At 36.6% G+C, this 24,761-nt stretch overlaps 1 protein-coding gene across 3 annotated transcripts; it reads left to right on the top strand.

The window, feature by feature from the left end:
• The first annotated feature begins 758 nt into the window (after positions 1 to 758).
• On the top strand, positions 759 to 22,830 carry LOC120082485 (sequence-specific DNA binding transcription factor ATNDX). Of its 3 annotated transcripts, XM_039037670.2 has the most exons (17): positions 759 to 1,461; positions 2,042 to 2,099; positions 2,284 to 2,409; positions 2,500 to 2,658; positions 7,326 to 7,409; positions 7,481 to 7,609; positions 7,973 to 8,185; positions 10,818 to 10,949; positions 11,090 to 11,185; positions 11,540 to 11,701; positions 11,979 to 12,270; positions 12,361 to 12,474; positions 12,577 to 12,646; positions 13,745 to 13,808; positions 21,101 to 21,649; positions 21,749 to 21,783; positions 21,875 to 22,830. In XM_039037670.2, the coding sequence occupies exons 2-17, from the start codon at positions 2,058 to 2,060 to the stop codon at positions 22,404 to 22,406; spliced, it is 2,799 nt and encodes a 932-aa protein (XP_038893598.1). In that variant the 5' UTR covers positions 759 to 1,461; positions 2,042 to 2,057; the 3' UTR covers positions 22,407 to 22,830. The 3 variants fall into 3 exon arrangements, with proteins under 3 accessions (XP_038893598.1, XP_038893599.1, XP_038893601.1); XM_039037671.2 differs by lacking the exon at positions 7,326 to 7,409 and having other exon boundaries at positions 999 to 1,461; XM_039037673.2 differs by lacking the exons at positions 759 to 1,461; positions 2,042 to 2,099; positions 2,284 to 2,409; positions 2,500 to 2,658; positions 7,326 to 7,409 and having other exon boundaries at positions 7,962 to 8,185.
• Positions 22,831 to 24,761: the final 1,931 nt, after the last annotated feature.

Genomic DNA, 24,761 nt, shown 5'->3' with positions numbered 1-24,761 from the left:
TTGTTTTTAGGCGACCGCTTCATTTGGAAAGTGTTTGTATGGGTCAATAGCAAGGCGAATAGAAGAAGTTCATAGTAAGTGGGAGAAGAAAGTGTATTAACACATCCTATAGTCTCCTCCATTAGGTTGCACATGAGATTCTTATGTTTCGCCTGCATGTCATTTTTAGGTGATCACCCTTTCGAAGGGTCGTTTCATAGGGATCGGAACAACGCAAACTCCAGAAATAGATAGGGTCTCTTAGTCCATTTTCAACATTGTCAACCCTTCGGTAGCTTTTGATGTCAATCTCTAGGATCTGAAAATGGCAGGTTACACATACAAGAATTACTAAGTGTTAATAAGTTATTGACCAAAAAATTGAAGTTAATTATACTATGAAATGAAATTAAAAAAAAGTTAAAAAAACAGAAAGAGTAGGCTCAACTTGGTAACCATTTTGTTTTTGAAAATTAAGCCTATAGATACTGCTTCCACCTCCAAATTTCTTCATTTATTATCTACTTTTCACCAATGATTTAAAAAATCAAGTCAAATTTTGCAAACTAAAAAAAGTAGCTTTTTATTTTGGAATTTGGCTAAAAATTCAACAATTGTAATTAAGAAAGATGGAAATCATGGTAAAAAATATAGATGATATAGATTTAATTTTAAAAAATAAAAAACAAAAACAAAAAACAAAAAAATAAAATAGTTATTAAACGAGTTGTAGCTTTTAACTATATATATATATATATTAAAAAACAATAAAAATTATTTGAGATGAGGTCGTGGTTGTGGTCGGGAATGAGATAGGGATACAGTCTCCCATCTTATCCCTGGTTTGGGGATTTATTTTGTATCTCCAATTCGACTTCATCCCCAATCAAATCAGGAAACGTGGTTGGGTCAAACGAACCAACCAAATCTGACCATCTTTGGATCAAATCAAACTTGAACCAAATTCTTCAACCCAAGATTTCAAAGGAACCGAACCAAAACTTAAAAAACGCTTCATACACCACGAAGGACACCCACGATTCCACGCAAAAATCGAGATACAAGAACTCAAACCCGACCAGTGGCGACGGCGAGCACCACGAACGGCGGCAGGGGATGCTGATAGCGCCGGCGAATAGTGATACAGAAAGCGCCGCTACCGGCGAGTGAGGCAGACAGCTCGGGTGCTTATATGGTCTGGTTCCGGGAACTCCGGTCTGGAAGAGCGAAGCGCTGGTGATAATCGGGTCTGGTCTGAAACCGGGAACTCAGGTCTGGAACGGTGAACCTCCGGCGAGCACGAATACTCTGAATATCCAACTCCGACGAGTGATAATCGAACGGCTGCGAAAACCGACGGCGGTGCTGGGTTATGGTCGACGTGTGGCTAGGGTTAGAATTTGCAAACCCGAAGATTCCAGCCGGAAGTAGATTGCGCCTTTGAAGTCGGCGGCTAGGGTTCCGGCGCAAGTAGCGGCTAAGGTGTTTTTTTTTTTTGTTTAAAATTTATGTCTACTACCATCTTAAATCTGACGGAATCAAAACTAATTTTCTTATTTAAACTGAGCAATTTAGGTCTTTTTGAAAAGAATAAAAGGCCATAATGGAAAAAATATTTGAGAGTTAATATTTATACACGAATATTCATAAATTATATGAATTCCAACAGATAGCTTGCCATTTTGTTGGCTAATATTGAATTTTGAGGTATTCTTTGAACCCTTGTCTACATCAGTAATAAAGTGATCAACTTGCTTTATTTTAATTTCCTCTCTGTATACTGAATTGGGGTGAGGGGTTTAACTCTGGGTAAGAAGTTAGGTTTCCCTGTCATGAAGTATTGTTTTGAAATGTTTTTATATTAGTTCCAACTTGTTTTTGGATTGTGGGGTTTCTGCACCACTATTGTCTACTGTTTGATACATGCATGATAGTTATATAATGACCAGATTTGGACTTCTATTCTATCTCTAAATTTTTAATTTTTCTTGTATATGCTACATTTTCACATCTTATTGATGTATTCTCTATCTGTTTTTGTGTTCACTCTCGTGCTTCCCAGATCTAAAATTTGAAGGATGAGGCAACTTAGGGAGGAATTATTTTACAATGTCACACAAGTAAGCATTCTGAACAGAATTTTAACTTCAGTGATTTTCTTTAAGTTACTTTTTTCCCCTTATTAGAGATGGGGTTGAACTTTAACTAACTTCTGCAAATTGATTTTAAGCTGCACATGACTTGTCATTAATGATCTCTCTTCTCCTTGTCAACGCGAATTCATTTTGTTTTATCCACAAACAGGCCATTGACTTGATGTCAGCCGTAAAGGTATTGAATAAATTTAGTTCTCAAGAACTTAGTAAACTGTTGAGGGACTCCGAGAATTTTGCAATACACTACACTTCTGAGAAAAACATGCAGATGACGGTGAGATTTTCTTTTATTTGTCTTTTAAACTACTAATTAGTTTAACCATTTCTTACTAATGTGCTATATTGTGCATCACGTTGGTTTCAGATTGACGTAGAAAAGCTTGCATGCTTCCTTCCTTTGCACCTCATGGCTGTTCTTATATCATCTAACAGAGATGAGGCATTGTACAAATATCTCCTATGTGGTGTGCGGCTCTTGCATTCCCTATGTGATTTAGCACCCCGACATGCTAGACTTGAGCAGGTTGGTTATGGCTTGAGACTGTTGCAAAATCTTTGGTAGTTTTTTTGCCAAGTTGATGTTTCTGTTTTTCTCTAAAAAGATGTGCATACTAACTCCAATCTTCTTGGAGATTCAAAATTAATTGGATTGCTTAGCCCCACAATAAATGTTCAACACATTCACTTATGCTAATGAGTTATAGTAAATTATAATTATATCAACACTTTAAGAACTATCTGACTTTTCATCCAGAAGACAAGTAGTGAGATCATCTTGAATCTCTTGATTGGATTTTTCATTTAAAATTATTTTTTTAATGAAAAGAACCACTTTCATTGAGAAAAATTGAAAGAATACAAGTGGGTACAAAAAACCAGCCCACAAAAGAGGGACCCCACTAGAAAAAGGAAGCAATCAAGCACAATAGTGCCTTGTCTATAGACTAGTTACAAAAAAAACAACTTTGAAGTCGAAGCCGGAAGTGAAACATGAAACCTTATAAGAGCCCAAACTTCACTAGGCTCTTATTCCAACCCTCAAACACTATATTATTCCTACCCCCCACAGATTCCACATGATAGCACACATCACAACCACACCATTCTCACGAGGATGGAGGAGGAACTTCCCGTTCATATCTCGAACACCCCTACAATGGACAATAGTCATGCCAACATTGGGAAGAAATTGTTCCAAACAGAATACGCAAAATCACATCTCCAAAGAAGGTGATCAAGATGATTGGAATTTACCACCTATGATGTAGAAAAGATCCACATATCTTGATGTCCCTTCCTATAAAACCTTTGAAGATGATCTGATGGACATGCTCATTGATATCTTTTTGTTTGTTTGTTTGTCTTTTTGGTGTGTATTTTACCTCCATTTAATGGGTTTATGATGTTCTAGGGATGAATTGAGGCACACACGCATCATTGCTTGATATAATTAATCATTATTTTTTGAATTATCTATAATATATTAATAAATACTCTTTGAAACCCTTATTTCTCTGAACAATCTCTTACAAAAGGATTAGTTTTTAAAAGTTTAATTATCTTACTATTCATAATACTGTATTTCTTTTCATGTATACAAATGACTTATATTTTGCATTTTCCTATTTTTGTGTGTCACAAAAATAGTATGCTAATCTTAGTGAGTTGACTTGGTCAACCCAATTATGAGCGAGGGGAAGGAGTTGTTTCAAGAAATGCATTGCAAACAACTCATGAACGTGCTTGATGCCCTTCAGCTTAGGGTTATGGTGAGGTGAGCAAGTATGGTTCCCATCCTTTCGAGTGTGTTACTAGTGGTGGATCAAAAGGGACATATATAGGGAACCTTGGATAGCTATCTTGTTAGGATTTCTTTCTTCTCTTAGTTTGTCAACTGCACCATTAAGAATGGCCAATTACTTGTTCTAGGAGGATCATTTTTTGGGCTTTTCCCTTGCTTATATCATTCATCCTCAATGAAATTAAGGATAGGGAAAGAGGGAGCGCGTATCTTAGATTTGGAGGCGTTGCTATTTTGGATCCTCCAAACATCTTCAATGGAGTTCTTTCATTAGTCTTTAACGTGAATGGTGAAATTGTACAACCACCGGTCTATTACTAGAGACAAGGGGTGTAGTTTTTGATGCGTAAGGATCTGGATTTTTTAACGGGCTGGCCTTCAAATCTTTCTACGGTTTCTAATTAGGTGCCTTTTGAAGTTTTTTCTTGCGGTCAGCTCTTGCTCCACCCCATCTCTTACTACCAAGATATCTTTTCAGTCCCTCATTAAGGAGGAGTCTTTTTGAACAACCCTTAATAAAGTTTCAATTATCTGCCCCTTTTTAAATGCTTCCCCTTTGGTTGTCGATCATGGCATGCACTAACATGGTGAATCAATTGTATTTAAAAGATCTCCTTATGAGCCGTCTACTCATATCAATGTGCTTTTTAATGATGCTTCATTCCCCCTTTGGCTTTCAATCCTCCCAAGTGGTGCCATTTGAGAATTTTGAGACTTTGTTTTAGGCTTCCGCCATACATTGAGGGTTTTACTTAAAACCTTGAATTCATTGCAAAAGATGTTCACGATTCCTGGTCTCCTTGGAAATGCAAGTGGGAATTTAGAACTTATCAACAAAAACTCCATGTCTCCATCATAGTTTTTAACCTCCAAAAATTGCAACCAAAATGTATTCTATTCGCATGGTCTTGATGCAATCTAAGAGATAAGTGGAGAATTCTCTCCAAGAATCAAATCAAAGTCTTTATTATCAATTAAAAGTTATCAATACAAGAATTCTTCTATTTATAGGGAATTGGAAAGCAAACTAATCCTAATCCTAATAAATCAAGGAAACTAATCTTAATCTCATCAATTAAGGATTTGACTAAGATACCCTAATTTACTGCCATCATACTACATCAGGTCCATGGGAAAACATAGCCAAGCATCAAGATCTAATTACAAGCAGAATTCACCATTGTGTTGGAGATGAAACATCCGCATTACTTTGGATCAGTCCTTGGATGCCTGGGCCTCCTTTAGCCACCCGATACCCCAGACTATCTCATTTCAAAGAGGCTATGGCCAAAGAAGTATAGAATGACTATGCAGTTTCTAGGAACTCAGGTTCGATAGGAAATAAAAGGATTTTGAAGCTTTAGAATGGGTGGATCTTAGCATGGAGCTTGCCCTGTTTGCTCTTTCGCAATTTGATAACTCATGGAGATGGCCTTTTAGTCCAAATGGACTCTTTTCTACCAACTCAAATGGACTCTTTTCTACCAACTCACTATTAGCCAAGATGGGCGACCCACCAATCTAGAGACATCTTTGGTTAAAGGTATTTGCAGAGATAAATATCCAAAATAGACAAAAATTTTCCTATGGGAAATTGCACATAGAGCTATCAGTACAAAAGATGTTCTCCAAAGGAGAATGCCCCATTTGGCCATATCACCTGGATGGTGTTCACTGTGTAAATCCAATGATGAATCTCAGGGTCATATATTCATTCATTGTCCATATGCAAGGAGGTTTTGGAACAAAATTTGTGCTGCGTTTGGGTGGTCTTTGGTTCTCTCAAAAGATGTGAAGGATCTTCATAGCATTGCTTTGTTGGGTCACCCCTTCAAGAATGCCATGGCTTTACTGTGGCTGCATATTACTTGTGCTTTCTTGTGGATTCTTTGGAATGAGAGGAATTAAAGAGTTTTTTATGGACAAAGAAAAGCCAATAAATGTGTTCTTTGATATCGTCGTTTATTACGCCATTTCTTGGTGTAGAAATTCAGATATTTTTGCTTCATATACATACGCTTCCTTATGATCGATTTGGATTGCATTTTGTAATCATCATTGATTTTATATCCTTTTTGTAATTTCATACATCAATGAAATCATTTTTTATTTTAAAAAATAATCTGTTATGATTTGAAATCTCTCAAAATCATGAGGTTCCAAACAAAGCATAAATTTGGTTGGAGTGCTACTCACATATCTTCCAGCATTGTCTTCTAGTTTATTTCTGACTTCTCTTAATTCCACGGAGGATGTTAGAAGTTGGTCTCTTGAATCATCAGGCTTTTTCACGATGAAATCTTTGACTAAATATTTGGACTCTTCTACTCCCTTGGGTAATGCTTTATTCTCAGCTATCTGGAAATCTTTTAGTCCAAAGCTTCCTCAACAATCTTTTATGCCTTTGGTTTGTCCTCTTTGTTGGACATGTGGAGAGCACTTAAATCACATTCTTTTTGAATCTTCTTATTCTCGTTGGTGTTGGTTCAAGTTATTCTCTATCTTTGATCTCCATTGGATGTTTTCGCAGTCATCAAAAGATAATGTTTTGCAGCTTCTCTGTGGGCCGTATTTGAATTCGAAGGCTTATATTTTGTGGATTAATGAAGTTCAAGCAATTCTTTTAGAGCTTTGATTCGAAAGAAATCATTGTATTTTTCAAGGGGAGGCTCGTTTAGAAGTTGATTGCTTCACTTCTGCATGTTTGAAGTCCTCTTTCAAAAAGTTTTAAAGGGTTTTCCATTCAAGATATTAATTGTTGTTGGGAGAGTTCTATTATTCCTTTCTACTTGCTTTCTCATTGTATTTGTTTATTCTACTTTGTATTTACTGTTGCTACTTTTATGGTGGTTGAGTTTCATTCTATCTTTGTATCTTGTATTTCGGAGCATTAGTCTCCTTTCATTTTCTTAATGAAACAGTTGGTATCCTTTTCCAAAAAATAAAAAAAGAAAACAATCTTCATAGATAAGGAACAAGATCTCCCGATGGTTTCTTACTCTATTGCCTACTTATTGCTAAATTGGTGTACACCCTTCCTTCCATAGTTATAGTTTAATTACTCTCATGATCAATTGGGGATGTTTTTTCATCATTATTTTGTCATTTCATTTAATCAATGAAATGTTATTATTTTTTTCTTTTTCTTTTTTCTTTTATTTTTTAAATGATGAAATGTATGTAAAAAGAAGATTTATCACTTAGTATATAGTTGCAAGTCTTTTACCAGGAGTAAACCTTGGTGCATTTATCTTTGACTATGAAGTTCAAGATATACGATTGTGTTATATCTCTTTCATCGTTAAATTTGTTCATCACATCAGACCTTTTGGTTCCTTGAGCAGCACATTCTCATTATAAAATTGATTTTTTTTTTTTTTTGGGGGTAGATTTTGCTAGATGATGTGAAAATGTCAGAGCAGCTGCTTGACCTGGTGTTTTATATGCTTATTGTTCTTGGAGGTTTCAAGCAGGTTAGCTAGATTTTTGTCGTTTGAAGTTGACATGCCATTATAGTTTATTTTGCTGATTTGTTCTTTAACAGGAAAATCATCAATCTGATAGCATTTCTGTTGCACATTCGTCGCTGGTTGCATGTACTCTCTATCTATTAACAGGATGTATCTCATCACAGTGGCAAGATCTTGTTCATGTATTGATTGCACATCCTAAGGTACAAATATTTTACATTTTCTAGTTTGGGTGTATGCATATGATTTAGTTGCGTCGTGTAGCAGTCTCCCCTCCAGGAAGTAATAATTTCATATTTATGGATTCTTTGAAATGGTTTTTATTTTATAATATATTTAAAGCCATCTATTATCTTTCTTCTCTTCTTTTGGTCAAGGAGAAGGGTTTTTCTTTTTCCTTCTTTTTTTTTCCCACCCCAAGTTGGGGTTGCCTTTCTCCCCCCATTTGTAATTATACATTTCGTCAATGAAATATTTGTTTCCTCTCAAAAAGAAGAGGACAAAGAAAAAAGGAAACTAGAGGCTGACTATTTATGCCTTGGGCTGATCTTGAAGCTTCTTAACAGGTAGACATTTTTATGGAGGCAGCTTTTGCTTCAGTTTTCCAGAGTGTTAAAGTTTTGGACCTCCGGCTGTCAACTAAGAATTCAGATACAACTTGCACAGTTCCCGTTGCAGAACTAATCAACTATCTATGTCTTCAGTGTGAAGCTTCTTTACAATTTCTCCAGACATTGTGCCAACAAAAAGCGTTCCGTGAGCGTCTATTGAGGAATAAGGTTCCTTATTCTTCCACTAGTTTCAAAAAGTGTGTTGCACGTTACATGCTCAGTTTAAGAATTTGCATATATGCTAATTGCCATTAATGTTGATAAGTAAATTACTGACGACAATTTCCCATTTCTAACTGAAAAATTGATGATTTCATATTGATATAATGAAAATGAGTAAATGTTTTAAGGGATACAAACTCGCAGAAGGAGTTAAAATAAAGAAAAAAATAAAAATAAAAACAAGAAATGAGAGATCATTACAATCAAATAGAGGTCAACCATGAAAATGTTTAAAAAACCATAGACTGTTCCAAATCATCTCCTTCTGAGAACCAAAAGAACCCAATGACAGCTTGCAAATAATGTTGAAACTAAGAAGAAGATTCTACAACCACGGATAATTAAAGACATTGACAAAGTGCTCACTTCTCGCAAAACCAATGTCTTCTTGTTGGTTTGTGAATTTTGTGCTGATGATAGTTCTAGAACCCCAACATAAGATAGCCAATTTATCACAAATTTACATGTTGTCTGCACTGAAACAAGTTCATGTTTCCAAGGTATTCATCACTTTTTGTGTCATTTGTCTCTCACATTTCTAACTAATAAAATATAAAATTTAAGTTCATGTCACGAGTATGATATATCCATTTTTAGAACAAGGGAGAACTGTTGCGACCTTCTCGTCTTTGGTTGAGGTTTTTTTTTTTTGTTAGTTTGGGGAGAGGAGATGTTCGTTTATGGGGCCGCCTGGTCCTTCTGAAGGGCTTTCATGTAGTCACTTCTTTAGGTGTTTGGTTAACCCCTTCCCTTCCTGTTGTTAGGTGCTTACCTGGTTGTGGAGGGTTGGAAAAGAATGTCAGATTCATCATATGGTAGGTCCTTCACGGATGAGTTAATACTTTGGTCGGTGCTTCGAGGATTTCTCCTTGCTGGATAAAGTTGCAGTGTTACATCCTTTGCAGGGACGCGACGAAGAATCTGGAGTCTTGACCACCCTTTTTCAAGAGCTCTTTACAATTCGTGCAAGTGAACCTCCCATTCAAAAGGGTAGGATAAAAAAGATTTCCCTCAATGAAACTGTTGAACATCGTCATCGATCTAGTGACCCTTCTTCCCAAGGGTTTTTCGTCAGGAGAACAAGCCATTAAAATCGCCGGCCATGCACCAGTTTGAACCAAAGTAACCAGGAAGGAAGGTCTCCTAACTCGTTCACAAAATCCTTTTTTCCTCTAAAACCGAGAGGACCATGAACCCCCAACGACTGCAACTCACTACCACCAGGATCCTCGAAAGAAGCTTGATAGTGCAAGCACCCTTAACTGTTCTTTGTAGTGATAGATTGACCGTTCCAAAGAATCAAGATTCCTTCAGATTTCCTAAGAGACTCCAAGCTTTCCCACCCCACTCGTCTAATCCCCCAAATATTACGGATAAACCGACAACTAAAACTACTACACTTTGTCTTCAACAAAATCACAATATCTGGGTTCTCTTGTGAAAGAACTTCCTTTACCAAACTTCTCAACTCCTTCCCCCAACCCCTTCACATTCCAAGAAACGATTTTTAACATTGAGCCTTTAATGTATATTTATTGATTATAAACTATAACTGAAATTGTATTAGTTTTTGTGTCATTGTCGTCTCTCACATGCATAAGCATAACAAATTAAATATAAAAATAAATTGAGGTCATCTATAATGTTTATTAATTTTTATTTCTCTTATTTAAATCAAGATAAATTTTTAAAACTAGGTATGAAGTTTTTCTTTTTTTGTTCTATTATTTTATTGTTACCTTGTATTGAAGAGTAGACGATAACTACTTGAATGACAAAATATTTTGTGAATGTCATGTAAATTTTTGTTTGCTTACATTTTTTAAATTATATATTTTGTTAGAAATATAGATAACAAATTCAGACTTGCAAGGAATGAACATGAGTAATATATTCCTAACAATTTCCATAAGTTCATAGTAATTTACAATCTATAATAAAACTTTGGGGTTCTGGAAACATCAATGGCAGTATACAAATTCTATTTTATTAATTTAAAACTCAACTTTATATGTAGCAAGGGAACTTTTATACTTAAATGAACAGATAATATAATGTTAACATGGATTTTTATCCATCACCATTCAATTTTAATATTTTCATTTAAAGTTGAGTTATTTATGTTAATTTAGAATTTTACTCTAAAGTTGTGTTATATTATATGCCCAAAAAGAAGTTTTCATTGACACTTGATAGATTTATTTTATATGGTGCAGAGATGTAGATTGAGATGATAACTCCTTAACTATCTATGGTTCAAATTAGATGCAGTTGTTAAGAAGTTTGATGATGAAAAATAATATAATAACAATAAATTAGCTGCTTCATTATCATGCCAATTAACTGTCACATTTGAGTAGTTTGATATGTTTCGGTGCTAGTGCTAGTGTAGGGCATTTTAGTGGTTAAGCATAGTAATTAATGTTCAAAATATTTCATAGACAGAAGAATTGTTGTAAACAGCTCCATGTTGTTAAATATGGCTTAATTGCGAATATTATGCTAATTGTTTGGTACTGTCGAACAGTGTAGGTTTAGTTAGTTACATCCTGCTTAGCATGTGGATTTTTTATTTCAGGAACTTTGTTGCAAAGGTGGTGTACTATTTCTTGCTAGAGCCATCTTGAATTTGAACGTTTTACATCCTCATCTCCAGTCTTCCAGAGTTGGTGCTACCTTATCTAGACTGAAAGCAAAAGTTCTTTCTATTGTAAGTTCATAAAATAAAGCATTTACATTTTAACTTCTCAAAATCACTATTGCTTTAGTATCAATTAGAGCTTTCTTTTCATTCATAATGATGGATCTTTGGATTAGTATGGATTAATCCTGTTTTGTTATCTCTTGCAGCTTCTGAGTCTATGCGAAGCAGAAAGCATTTCGTATCTTGATGAAGTTGCCAGCACTCCGAGTAGCTTGGATTTTGCAAAGTCTGTTGCATTACAGGTTGATTTCTTTTGTATTCTTTGAGGCGATGATTATTTACGGATGGAGAGATGACTCTCTCTCTTTGAGCTTTACACTTTGGTTGTGACCAATGCCTTCTGTAATACCAGCCTAGACTGTAGTAAACGAGTTGCAATAGAATAATGTTTCTGTTACCATTATCTGACGAAGAAATCCTGCTTGTTGTCAGTTTATACAAAAATTCATTCATATCTGATTTTTTGCAAATTTCATTTTCTAAAGGATGCATTATCCTGTAGATGACTGTCATCCATATAAATTTACATGGTTGATGCCTTCAAGGCATCTCTCTCAATGATACAGCTATACTATAATACTATTCTCATCATGCAGGTTCTTGAGCTATTGAAGAATGCACTTAGTAGGGATTCCAAAAGTTTGGTTTCTTGTTCAGAAAAGAGGTACCCGACAGGTTTTTTGCAACTCAATGCCATGCGCCTGGCTGATATCTTCTCAGATGATTCCAATTTTCGATCTTACATCACAGTTAACTTTGTAAGCCCTGATCATAAACTGGATATTCCATCTTCAGTTCTATAACCCTGTTGGATGATCATCTAGGCTCACTGTTTCAAATTCATGCTCGAATTAACTATATGATCTGCTAAAATCATATAAACTTCAAAGTCATCTCTTTTTCCTTTTATGCATTCACGTTTTAGAGCTTTTCTACGAATTACTGCATGTAGTGTGCATAGGTCCAGTCCGTATGTATGCCTGGAAGCATATCTTTTGAACAGTTGGTAACCGTGGGTCTGGCATGTGGCTCCAGACTAAGGTTTTGGCAGCAGTGTTTTCACTCTCCCATGGAGATTTTTTATCCTGCTGGTGTTCTTCTGATCTCCCTGTTAAGGAAGAAGATGCTACTCTCGAGTACGACTCTTTTGCGGCAGCTGGCTGGGTTTTGGATAATTTCTTTTCGTTGGGCATTTTACATCCAAAAAATTTGGACTTTACCTTGATTCCAAGCATTATGGCGCCAGCTTCCTATGCACATCAGAGAACATCGTTATTTGTCAAAGTAATTGCAAATCTCCACTGTTTTGTTCCAACCATATGTGAAGGTTAATCCTTTATCATTTCTTCATTGCTGATGATGTGTTCTTTGGAGTGCCGTATATAGTTATATTCTTATATTCTTATTTTATTCACAGAACAGGAAAGAAATCTATTCCTTCATGGATTTGTCGACTGTTTAAAAGTGGATAATGTTAAAGCATTGCCTGGATCTGATGGTTCAAAAGCTACCAATGTTTGCAGGAATCTGCGTAAGTAATACTCTAGTGATTTTTGTTCTATTTATATGTCTACTGAAAAGCAACCCAATCCGCAACTACATTCATGCTTATGAGTGTCTTATATGTGTTTAGGTTCGCTGTTGAGCCAGGCAGAATCTTTAATTCCTAATTTTTTAAATGAAGAGGATGTTCAGCTCTTAAGGTGATTTAATCTCGTCCACATTCTATTTATACATGAAATGTTGGCCAAACTTCTGATAAATAACATTACTTTTGAAGGGTTCCAGGAAATGTTTGTCAAATTAACTTTTGAATGTTCTCCCTCCTCTCTTATCAATGGTAGCAAATTTGCATCTCTTATTGACCTTGTGGTTTCAAATGTTGTGAACCCACCCTCTACTGACATCATAAGGATCACTGGATCAGTTTTTACAGAGTTTCCTGGTGTCTTGGGGTGGTTGATTATTTTTCCAGCCTTCCGTGCGGTCTCCAGAGGAATGGTGTAAGGTATCTCCCAAGATGGTATTATTGAATGGAAAAACTTGCCCCAAGGCAATACAACCTCCTTTCTCACTATGAGAAGACTCGACAAGCAAAAAGATGAAAATAACAGATTACATTCCTTCCCTACAAACACAATTCTCTCTCTCTCATTGGCCCCCGCTGACCAATTCCACTCCCATGCACGAACTACCTCCAACAATTACATTCCTACCCTCCTCCTATATTGATGGATAATTGGCCTAACAGATGGCTTCTTTGGTTCTTCATACAAGTATATATTTTTTTCTTTTGCCTTCTGTGCAGTCACAAGAGCAATGGTTTCTTTGGAGTTCCTTTGAAAGTTTTCTTTGTTTTTGGCAATTTCCTGCAGGAAGGCAGTGTTCGTATCCTATCACACTGGCCATTCTTGGAAATAATGAGTTCTCATCAGCTTCACAAACTTAGCACTTTGGTCCGCTTTTAATAATCTTGGTTCATGTTTTCTGCTCCTGTGGTTGCTTTTAGGGTTTTTTTTTTTTTTTTTTTGGAGTTGTAGCTTGCGTTTCTTTGTTTTGTTGTTTTTATTGTTTTTTTGAACGTTTTCCGTTCTCATCTCTTTTGATTGTATGATTGTTTTAAGATCCTTCATTGTAATTTTTTTTTCACTTTCTTTGGAGTTTGTATCCTTTAAACATTTTTTTTTTCATTATATCCACGAGAAATTGTTAATTATTTTTTAAACCGATGTTTTATTCGCTTGCTTCTCACATTGCACTTTTACTTAAATGTCTAAGTGATGTGCTAATTTCTATTGCAGAGTATTCTATGACCAATTACAAAAGGCTATTACTTTTTCTGAATTTGAAGGAAATAGAGTTCAGGTAAAGCTGTTTAACTTGATCTTTGGGCTAATATGTTATTCTGTTCATCCTACTCGTGCAATCGAGTGGACGTTAATAATTCATCTTTTTTTGGACTCATTTTTTAATCCATTAGTTTTATATTTCCACTATTTAACCGTTTTGATCTGTTTGACTTGTGCTTGTGGTACAAATATCAAAGATAATACATTATTAGAGTCAATGTCATGGGATATGTTTTCCAAACTTCACATCAGAAAAATTCATAAGGCAAATCAAAATGCAAGGAACTAGTTTTTTCCTTCCCCTACGAGATCAAATTAATTTTATATTTGAAGTATCAATGTCGTGGAATAAGTTTTCAATATATATGTACATACATACATACATAAATATATACGTATATACATACATACATATATACATACATACTATTGAAATAGAAAAGAAAGAAACGACACAAGGAGTTTACGTGGAAAACCCTAATTCAGGGAAGAAAAACCACGATAGAAAAGGCCTTATTATTTTAATGTCATACCTACAAGAGACCCTAACCTCAGATATAAATAGGATGAGGTGAAACCCTAATTTAACAAATATAGTGTAAACTACAAAAATGCCCTTAGGGCTAATTCAACATATTTCAATACTCCCCCTTAAGTTGGGGCGTAGATATTGGCAAGACCCAACTTGCTAATACAAGCTTCAAACGTCTGTCTCGATAACCCTTTTGTAAGAACATCTGTAACCTGTTGGACTGAAGGTACATAGGGAATATAGATAGCTCCGCAGTCAAACTTCTCTTTAATAAAGTGCCTGTCAATTTCCACATGTTTGGTTCTATCATGTTGCACGGGATTATTAGCAATACTGATGGCAACCTTATTATCACAATACAGCTTCATGGGACCTGGACTACTCTGGTGAAGATCAGATAAAACTTTCTGCAACCAGATTTCTTCACACTCCCAGACTTGTAGCTCTATACTCTGCCTCAGCACTACTTCTGGCCACTATACCCTGTTTTTTACTTCGCCAAGTTACCAAATTTCCCCACACAAAGGTACAGTACCCTGAGGTTGACTTTCTATCAGTCACAAATCCGGCCCAATCTGAGTCAGTATACGCCTCGACGCTCCGTGTGTCATATTTTCTGAACACTAAGCCCTTCCCAGGGGTGGACTTCAGGTATCTCAAAATCCGAGTCACAGCTTCCATGTGCTCCTCATATGGACTTTGCATGAACTGACTTACCACACTCACAACATAGGAGATGTCGGGCCTAATATGAGATAAGTAAATCAGTTTTCCTACCAAGTGTTGATACCTCTCCTTATTCACAGGAACTCCTTCCGAAATGCTTTTCAGTTTGCTATTGACTTCAATAGGAGTGTCAATGGGTTTGCATCCAGTCATTCCTGTTTCCTTCAACAAGTCCAAAGTGTATTTCTGTTGAGATACAGATATTCCTGCTTTTGATCTTGCCACTTCCATCTCGAGAAAATACCTCAAACTACCAAGATCCTTGATTTCAAATTCACCTGCCATCCTCTTTTTCAGCTTAGCAATTTCTGCCGTGGCATCTCTTGATAAAATGATGTCATCAATATACACCACCAACACAACAGTCTTCCCAAAGGATGATTTTTTGATAAACAAGGTATGATCAGAATACCCCTGAACAAACCCTTGGGACTTAACAAACACGGTGAACCTGTCAAACCATGCCCTAGGGAATTGCTTCAACCCATATAAGGACTTCCTGAGTTTGCAAACATGATTCCTAAACTTAGCTTCAAAACCTGGAGGACTCATGTAAACTTCCTCTTCTAACTCACCATTCAGGAAGACATTTTTTACATCTAGTTGATGTAGGGGCCAATCTTTATTTACAGCGACAGACAGAAGAACATGAATCGTGTTTAACTTAGCCACTGGGGAAAAAGTTTCTGAATAATCAATTCCATACGTCTGAGTGAACCCTTTAGCAACTAACTTGGTCTTAGATCTCTCGAGCGTTCCGTCAGATTGATACTTCACTGTGAACACCCATTTGCAACCAATTTTTTTGTGACCTTTAGGGAGAGCTACTAACTCCCAAGTCTTATTTGTCTCGAGAGCTCTCATTTCCTCCACTACTGCCGCTTTCCACTCGGGAACTTCCATGGCCGCATGTACACTGGTAGGTATTGCTAGAGCATCCAGTTGGGTAGTGAAAGCCTTAAAACTAGGAGATAAGTTACTATAGGTCAGAAAACTATGCAGAGGGTACTTTGTACATGACCTGGTTCCCTTTCTCAGAACAATTGGCATATCCAGAGTGGTATCATAATTGTCAGTTTTCGTCGGTCTCTCTTCAGTATCAGACTTCTGAGACAATTCTGCATCTTCTTGAGGATCTTTCAGCACCTCATTACCTCCTGAAATTTCAACCTTCTTTGAGCTCGTCTCATCATTTTCTATGTTCCCAGACTTCTTTTCAAGAATCTCCTCTGAAACAACAGGATCTTGAACCTGAGCTGGTTCCGATGCTTGGACACTTTCCGATGGAACACCAGGGGTTTCCTGAGTTTCCTTTATGAGATTCTTCCTATAGTATGTTATCCAGGGCACTTGTCTAATAGGAAAGACAGACACGGGAATAGCAGGAGCAAAATTAGGTTCAAGACTAGGTAGACTGGATCCAGGAATATTAGGACTAGGCTCAAGTTCAGGAATATTAGGACTAGGCTCAAGATTGAAGCTAATGAGTACGGAGTATGTGGAACTGTTAGTCTCTTCATTCGTGGTCTCCCCCTGAAGATGACTAACGGGAAAGAACGGTTTATCTTGACATCCATAGTGACAAAATATTTTCTGGAAGATGGGTGAAAGCATTTATAGCCTCACTGATGAAGGGGATACCTGACAAACACACAATTTTGAGCTCGTGGAGCAAACTTAGTCCGGTGTGGACCATGAGTATGAACAAAAGCTGTACACCCAAACACACGAAGAGGAACCTTAGGAATAAGACGGGTAGACTGATAGGACTCTTTGAAGCACTCAAGAGGGGTTTGAAACTTTAGAACTCGTGAAGGCATTCTATTAATGAGATGAGCTGCGGTAAGAACCGCATCTCCCCACAGGTACGAAGGGAGAGACGTTGGAATCATCAAGGAACGAGCAACTTCAATGAGATGGTGATTTTTCTGTTCAGCCACCCCATTTTGTTGTGGAGTATACGCACACGAATTCTGATGGATGATCCCCTTTGATGCTAGGAATTCCTGGAGAGTGTGATTGATAAACTCACGACCATTGTCACTCCGAAGAATGACAATCTTTGTGTTGAACTGTGTTAATATAGTGGTATAGAACTGTTTGAAGGTAGGTAGAACCTTGGATTTATCAGCAAGGAGATATACCCATGTAAGTCGGGTATGGTCATCGATGAAAGTTACAAACCATCGTTTACTAGAGAGGGTAGAGATGTTAAAGGGACCCCAAACATCACTGTGGACCAGGTGGAAAGGCTGGGTAGGTTTATAGAGCTGAGAAACAAAAGACACGAGGTTGTTTAGCATGGATATAGATATCACAAGATAATGAAGAAATATTCACATTATGGAATAAATGGGGAAACAAATATCGCATATATTGAAAACTCGGATGTCCAAGACGAAAATGCCACAAATTTTTTTCAGACATAGTAAAAGAAGATAAAAGACTAGTCCTAAACAAGCTCCTGGAGGAAGCATCTTCAGAAAGGAAATAGAGGCCTCTGTCATATCGGGCAGTGTCAATCGTCTTCAATCTTGTAGCCGATCGCCGAGCCCTCTGTCCGTTACCCACCGTCGCAGCCGTCTGGGAGCAACGCCAATCACGGGCCGCCGTATTTTGCTGCCGGTGGGATTCCGGTAATAGCCTCTTCACAGTACCATGGTGGACAGCCTCTTCCTCATGTGTACCCAGTTCAACCTCAGTTTCGAATGGGCGATTCCGTTGAAGAAAATCCCATGACCTATGGATAGAAACACTCCAGATCTGAATCTCATGGGGAACTCCAACAACAATTGGTTAGTCTGCCAGTTCTGAATCTCATGGGGTCGGGTTGCACTGGGTTTGAGATGGTTTGGAGATATCGATCAACTTCTGTTTGAATCACAGCCACATTAGTCGTCTGCCAGTGTACCTTCACCTATCAAGTTTGATGACTGAGTTTCTTCTATCGGGGCTAGGGTTTCATCACCTTGCTCTGATACCATATTGAAATAGAAAAGAAAGAAACGACACAAGGAGTTTACGTGGAAAACCCTAATTCAGGGAAGAAAAACCACGATAGGAAAGGCCTTATTATTTTAATACCATACCTACAAGAGACCCCAACTCAGATATAAATAGGATGAGGTGAAACCCTAATTTAGCAAATATAGTGTAAACTACAAAAATGTCCTTAGGGCTAATTCAACATATTTCAACCCCCACACATATATATATATTCACATAAAACCAGCCCAAAAAAGGAGGGCACCCTCTATAAAAGGAAACTCCAACCATACAAAATCACACCTATAGAATAGTTCTAGAACTAATTAGTTTTTTCTAGATGAAAGTGGTTATTTCATGTCTTTGTGGGCTTCAAATGGAATAAGTTTTCTAATCCTAAAATCAGAATGAAAATGTTAGGAATGGATTAGTTTTGCATCCCTAATGAGATTAAAGGATTTGGATTATTGGTTTCGTATGTATGCTTGTACACTTTCTTCATTCTCTTCATTTCTCCTCATTTTCCATTCGTTTTATATTCAATTCCACTCTTTTTCTCCATTTCTCCTTACTTCTCTTCAATATTTTTCATTTGTTCACTTTATACTACAAAGAAATGGAGAGAAATATCGTCTCTGTTTTCATTAGGTTTCAGTCAGATATCTCAAAATAACCACAGGTTTACTTGTAATACGCTATGAAACCGTATCATTAAAATACGGGTAAATTGAGAAAGATAATTTTATTAATCCAGAACTCAAAGAATACAAAGATCTCCCTCAGTGTAATTAGATTCAATGAGAGCTTCAAGGGGTAAAACAAAATAACCAAAAAATACAGTTTTACAGATGAACTAATACAAACAAACTTATGCACGCAATCACCATGGGTTGACTTAGTGGTAAAAAGGAGACATAGTCTCAATAAATAACTAATTGACCTAGTGGTGAAAAGGAGACATAGTATCAATAAATATCTAAGAGGTCAAGGGTTCAATCCATGATGGCCACCTACCTAGAAATTAATTTCCTATGAGTTTTCTCGAGTTATTCCATGAGATTAGTCAATGTGTGCGTAAACTGGCTCGGACACTCACGGATCTAAAAAAAAGAAACTTGTACATGTGATACTTTTCGGCATAATGGGTGAACCTTTGTCTTGACATTGTCTTGGGTTTGGGTTCAAATTTTTCTAGGTAGATTGAAATTATGTATAGATAGAAAGAAATCCTGTCAAATAGTGAGATTTTTTCCTCTGGCCATCTTTTGATTGTTAATTTGGTTTTCAGCCGCTCTGGGTATTAAAAAAAGGACTAATGACTATCAAAAACATGGTTCAACTCATAAAGAAATATTAACATAGCGGCAGAGTCATATATTGAGCTGCTACATTTATTTATTCACTTTATAAGATGGATATAGAAAAGTACAGGGAAAGATAATAAATGTTGAGAGTTTTGTTTTTGTTTCTGTTTGTTTTTGTTTTTTTGTTATTTATTTATTTATTTTTGTTTTGTTTTGTTTTGTTTTGTTTTTTTGATAAGAGACATAGGTATTCTGTATAAGTGCACAAGCATTATCAACTTTTTGTTAAGATGTTGATTTATTTAGAAAATTGATAACAACTTTTTCTTTGTTTTTTTGTTATTTATTTATTTTTGTTTTGTTTTGTTTTTTTGATGAGACGTAGGTATTCTGTATAAGTGCACAAGCATCATCAACTTTTTGTTAAGATGTTGATTTATTTAGAAAATTGATAGGTGTATCTCGAATATGTTGACATAAGACATTGTACTATTAATGCTTAAAGATCACAAACTAATAAAATTTTAGCATGAGAATCATCAGAATCTGTGAAATAATATATTATTATATAATGTGTAGTATAGGAATTGTGTTCTTATATTTCCTAACGTGTCACTATATCCTGTTGTGTCATGTCACAACTGTGCTTCTTGAGGGGAGTAGAGTAGGAAAGGGGGACAACAAGAGGGAGTGAGCAAGGGAGAGGAAGGGATATAGTAGCTTCTGTGAGGGCCCCAATTATAAATACATATAAACGTGGGGGTAAGAAAGTATAAGGAAGAGGGGGGGATTAATTGGTGAGAATTCTGTTGTTTGTTAGAAGTGGGGATCAGTCGGTTATTTTTCTTTTGGGGGGGGGATGATGATTTACGTAGAGGGGAGAGGGGGAATGTTTTTGGGAAGAATTGGGCAAGTTTAGCTTGTAGGAGAGGAATTTCAGCCCTCTTATATGTGCTGGAGCTTAGGGATCTTTTTCTTGTTTCTTTATTGAGTACTTTCCTTTTCCTTTTCAGACTGTAATTTCCCTTGAAGTTCATAAATAAAATTGTCCAGAGCATTACTCTATTCTTGGGAACTTTGTTAGGCTTTTGGTGCAGGTGAAGGAATCCTAACAGCTTCAAACGCCCCTTGATTGTGAGAGTGCCTCCAAGATTCCAAAACAAAATGTGGCTGAAATGAGGGATGAAGGGGATAGGTGGGAGGGAGAGAGGGCGAGGGAGGAGAGAAATTTCAAACCTCCATATAAAAGAAGTGTGGGTAAAATAAGAAATTATTGATTGTATCAAGGATTTGAGTTTCTGTTTGACTCATATTCTAGATGAAGAATGAAAAGTAAAAATTGATAGTAATTTCAAATTTCCATTTTAGTCGAAGAAAACATGGAAATTAAAAATCAGAAGGAAAGATGGAAAATCAAAAGTTAATCTCAGTTTTTAATCTTGACACAGAATCGCAGATGGTTTCGAGGATCAAGTGCAATGTAGATCTGTTAGTTTCGAGAGTGTTTTCTTATGTAAAAATTTTCTATTCATGAGATATTGATCATTTTTTCTTCTGTATGTTCCAAATGGTGCATTGATCTTAATCACAAGACATTTGCTGATTTCTCCTGATACTTTTGAAATAGAAATGTTCAGATCACAAGATATGCGCTCATTTTAGTTGCTCCAAATCTATATTTGATGATTTTCCACCAATAACTTGAAATAATAATGAACATTTGTCTTACGTAATGAGTTGTGAAAATTTGATCTCTGGTAGGATGCCCAAAGTGCAGAAGGCTGCTTGTCACCTTTAGTGAAAGAACTTCCACATCTTGATAATGGAAATAGTAATTTGAAGGAAGAAGGAATGTCAGAGACTTCTGCTTTTCAAGAAACGGAAGATTGTGTTGAGACTGAACGAGGTGATCTCGGTGAGGCTGTGTTGAAGGATCTTAAAAGTAAGGATGAGGATGTATCTGAAAGAAATGCATCCGGAGGTCCAAAAGGGGATGAGGGAGATATACAGAATGTTGAAACTAGTGGATCTGACACAAACTCTGCTAGAGGAAAGAATGGTATTCAGCAAATAGACATTGTTGATTCTTCCAAGTCCAATGAGAATGCCAAAGAAACTGAACAAGCTGGAAGTCTAGAGGAAGAGAAGGTTGAAAATGTTCACAGTGAAGAGAAGCATAGGAGAAAACGAAAACGTACTGTAATGAATGAAAAACAGATCTCAGTAATTGAGAGAGCTCTCTTGGATGAACCTGAAATGCAGAGAAATCCAGCTTTGATCCAATTTTGGGCTGATGAATTAATTCGTTATGTATGTCAAACTAACCAAAAAACTCTGCTTGATTATTTTTCCCTCTTACTGCTTATAACGATTTCCTAGTTTGAGTGATTTATATGTTGTCTTTCCTAGGGTTCCGAGGTTGCATCATCCCAACTTAAAAATTGGTGAGCAGCCTCTCTCTCTCTCTCTCTCTCTCTCTCTTCAGCATCTTGGCTGGCTTGTGTTCTTAGAAGTTTGTGCTTATGGGGTGAACAGGCTGAACAATAGGAAAGCGAGGCTAGCACGCACGGCTAGGGATAGCCGTGCAACCTTAGAAGCTGACAGTGCAATTCCAGATAAGCAAGGGGGCCCGGCAGCTGGATCCTGTGACTCGCCTGATAGCCCATGTGAAGATAAACATGTACCTAATACTGGAAGGGATCGAAGAACGACATCGAGAACAAACATGGCTAACAATTCTAAGAATTCAACAACGGAGTTCAGTAACATTGGCCCGACAGAATTTGTTCACTGCAAGCCAGGGCAGTATGTCATTCTCGTAGACGTGCTCGGAGAGGAGGTGGCGAGAGGAAAAGTGCACCAGGTACATGGTAAATGGTATGGAAGAAACCTGGAGGAACTTGAAACATTTGTTGTTGATGTTGATGAATTGAAGGCTGATAAAAATACAGTGCTTCCATACCCATCTGATGCCACAGGCACCTCATTTCATGAGGCAGAAATTAAAATTGGTGTTATGAGAGTCTTGTGGGATTCTAACAAAATCTTTATGTTGCAGTCACAATGAAGAGTAAACAAATCCTACTGCAGCAGCAATGCAAGTATTTTTGGTGTCATGAAAGCTGTGCTAATTCCCAGTCTTGTTTGTTTTACTAGACAACTCAAACTAGATGCTGGTTTTAGTTTAGGATTTTCAGTTGTGAATAATATTAGTACTGTATAATATTAATCTCTCTTTTGGCACACCCCCCAATGTCCAATCTTGACAAGCCGCTTCAAACATTTGTTTCGGGAGGCAGTTTCTAGTTGGGCCTAAAATATTAGCAGATGTACATGTAAAAGAATTTGCAGAGATAGCAAAATTTAGATTTAGCTCTCAAAGTAGAATATATTTTTAATAGGAGTCTATCAACGATAGAGATAAATTTTGCTATATTTGTAATTCTTTAAAAATGTTATACTTAACCTATAAAGTGCTATTCATTGTTCAATGTTTTTTTTGGTCAGTGATTTTCTTACATATGATAAATCGTGCATATCAACAAAACGTTTGATGTATAAATTTATATAAATTTAAAAGCACGTTTGATATCTAAATTTTATCTCCTTTAGTACTGTTCTAATACAATTAGATGGTTGAATTTGTTTCTGTCTTTCTAAAGTTTCTATCTTGCCATTTTCTCTTAGATTTGAACTTCAGCTCTTGGACAAGGATATAAGGGTTTTTGTTTGTTTGTTTATTTAACCAGGGTGAATTATGCATGGGCCTCTTGCTTTGCTATAAATAGCAGGGACACAAATAATGAAATTTAGCTAGCTTTAGTATGGTTGCTCTGATGTTGGAATTTTTAATCATTGTTTAATACAAACATCTATTGTTAATATTGTTGAATGAGAAATTTTGGAGAATTAAAATTCGACGTGTCATTAGAAAGAAAGCCCAGACCCATTGCAGAAATTATGTATTAGGTTGGGCCAAGTAGTTAAAGTCACTTGGGTCCGATTCAATTCAAACCCACAGTAAAAAAAAAATTTGGGCTAAAGAAAAGTGATTGAGCTCAAACTCAACTTTGGCTTAGACCCAGAAATTAGTTGGGTTCAAACCTAAAATCCCAAAGGTAAATGGGGCTTAAACCCACTTAAAACTCGTAGAAATCCTCTATAAATAGAAGCCTTGTCCTTTCATTGAAAAGAAAAAAGAGGAGGTCTCGAAGATTGAAAGTCCTAAAGATTGAAAGCTCTGAAGATTGAAGTTGTGCAAAATTGAAGTCTGAAGCTCTAAAGGATTAAAGCTCCAAAATTCTCAAGTTTGAAAGACCAAAGCTCTCAAACTCACAAGCTTTGAAGACTAAAGCTCCCACATCCCAATGATCTGAAGATTAAAGACTCGGAAGACTAAGACTCCAAGCTCTTGAAGACTTCAGAACTAAACTTGCAAAAAGATTTGGAAGATTTATATATATATATATATATATGTATCACATATTGTACCTTTATATACCACAAATCAATACAAATACAAAGTTCGAATTCAGAGTGTTGAATTTCTCTGGAAAATTTGTCGAACAGTTTGGCATGCCCAGTGGGACCATCTCTACCTTTCATCTCTTTCTCTACAACACAATCTACCTAAAGAAGTCACGATCTCCAAAAACAACGCTCCCAAAACTTCAAGCGATGTCCACAACAGACCAATTACTTGCAGTTGCTTTAAGGAGATTGAACAATCTGAAGAGTTGCCTCCCTTCGAGATTGTGCAGAATATATAGGAACAAATTTCAAAACAATCTCATGGTGGAGTTGTCATTAAAGAAAGTCTTATAGTTAACAAACATACTTCACCTTCTGAACAACTAGGTGAAGAAGCATCACACCCAAATATAATGTCAGTCATGATGGGTGATGTGGGAACAAGTGACGAAAGGATGGCCGAACTCGAAAAGAAAGTTAACACGTTGATGAAGGTTGTCGAAAAAAGGGATTAAGAAATTACATCCCTCAAGAATCACATCGAGAGTCGTGACACTGCTGAATCAAGTCATACACTCGTAGCCAGGAATGATGATAAGGGGAAGACTATTTTTCAAGAAGGTCTACCACAAAATTCGACGTCAATTGCTTCATTGTCTGTTCAGCAATTGCAAGAGATGATTGCCAACTCCATCAAGGCTCAATATGGTGGACCTACTCAGACTTTCCTCTTATATTCTAAGTCATATACGAAGAGGATCGACAATTTAAGAATGCTAAGTAGGTACCAGCCACCCAAATTCCAATAGTTTGACGAGAAGGGCAACCCAAAATAACACGTTGCTCATTTCATCGAAACCTATGAGAATGCTGGCATGCAAGGAGATTTGATGGTCAAACAGTTCGTTCGAACTCTGAAGGGAAATGCCTTCGATTGGTACACCAACCTTGA

Source organism: Benincasa hispida, chromosome 8, assembly GCF_027475165.1.
Source record: "Benincasa hispida cultivar pf3 chromosome 8, pf3_genome.v1.1, whole genome shotgun sequence".
In the NCBI taxonomy this organism is placed as follows: Eukaryota; Viridiplantae; Streptophyta; class Magnoliopsida; order Cucurbitales; family Cucurbitaceae; genus Benincasa; species Benincasa hispida.
Note: the sequence above shows the minus strand (reverse complement) of the source record. Positions and strands in the feature narration are given on the sequence as shown.

What these genes read in the sequence shown, in the direction of transcription:
- LOC120082485 (XM_039037670.2), top strand. Translation starts at nt 2,058, where the DNA reads ATGAGGCAACTTAGGGAGGAATTATTTTACAATGTCACACAA. An exon ending in GAGGATGTTCAGCTCTTAAG is followed by an intron (nt 12,647 to 13,744) that starts GTGATTTAATCT and finishes TTTCTATTGCAG; the next exon opens with AGTATTCTATGACCAATTAC. An exon ending in TTGAAGGAAATAGAGTTCAG is followed by an intron (nt 13,809 to 21,100) that starts GTAAAGCTGTTT and finishes GATCTCTGGTAG; the next exon opens with GATGCCCAAAGTGCAGAAGG.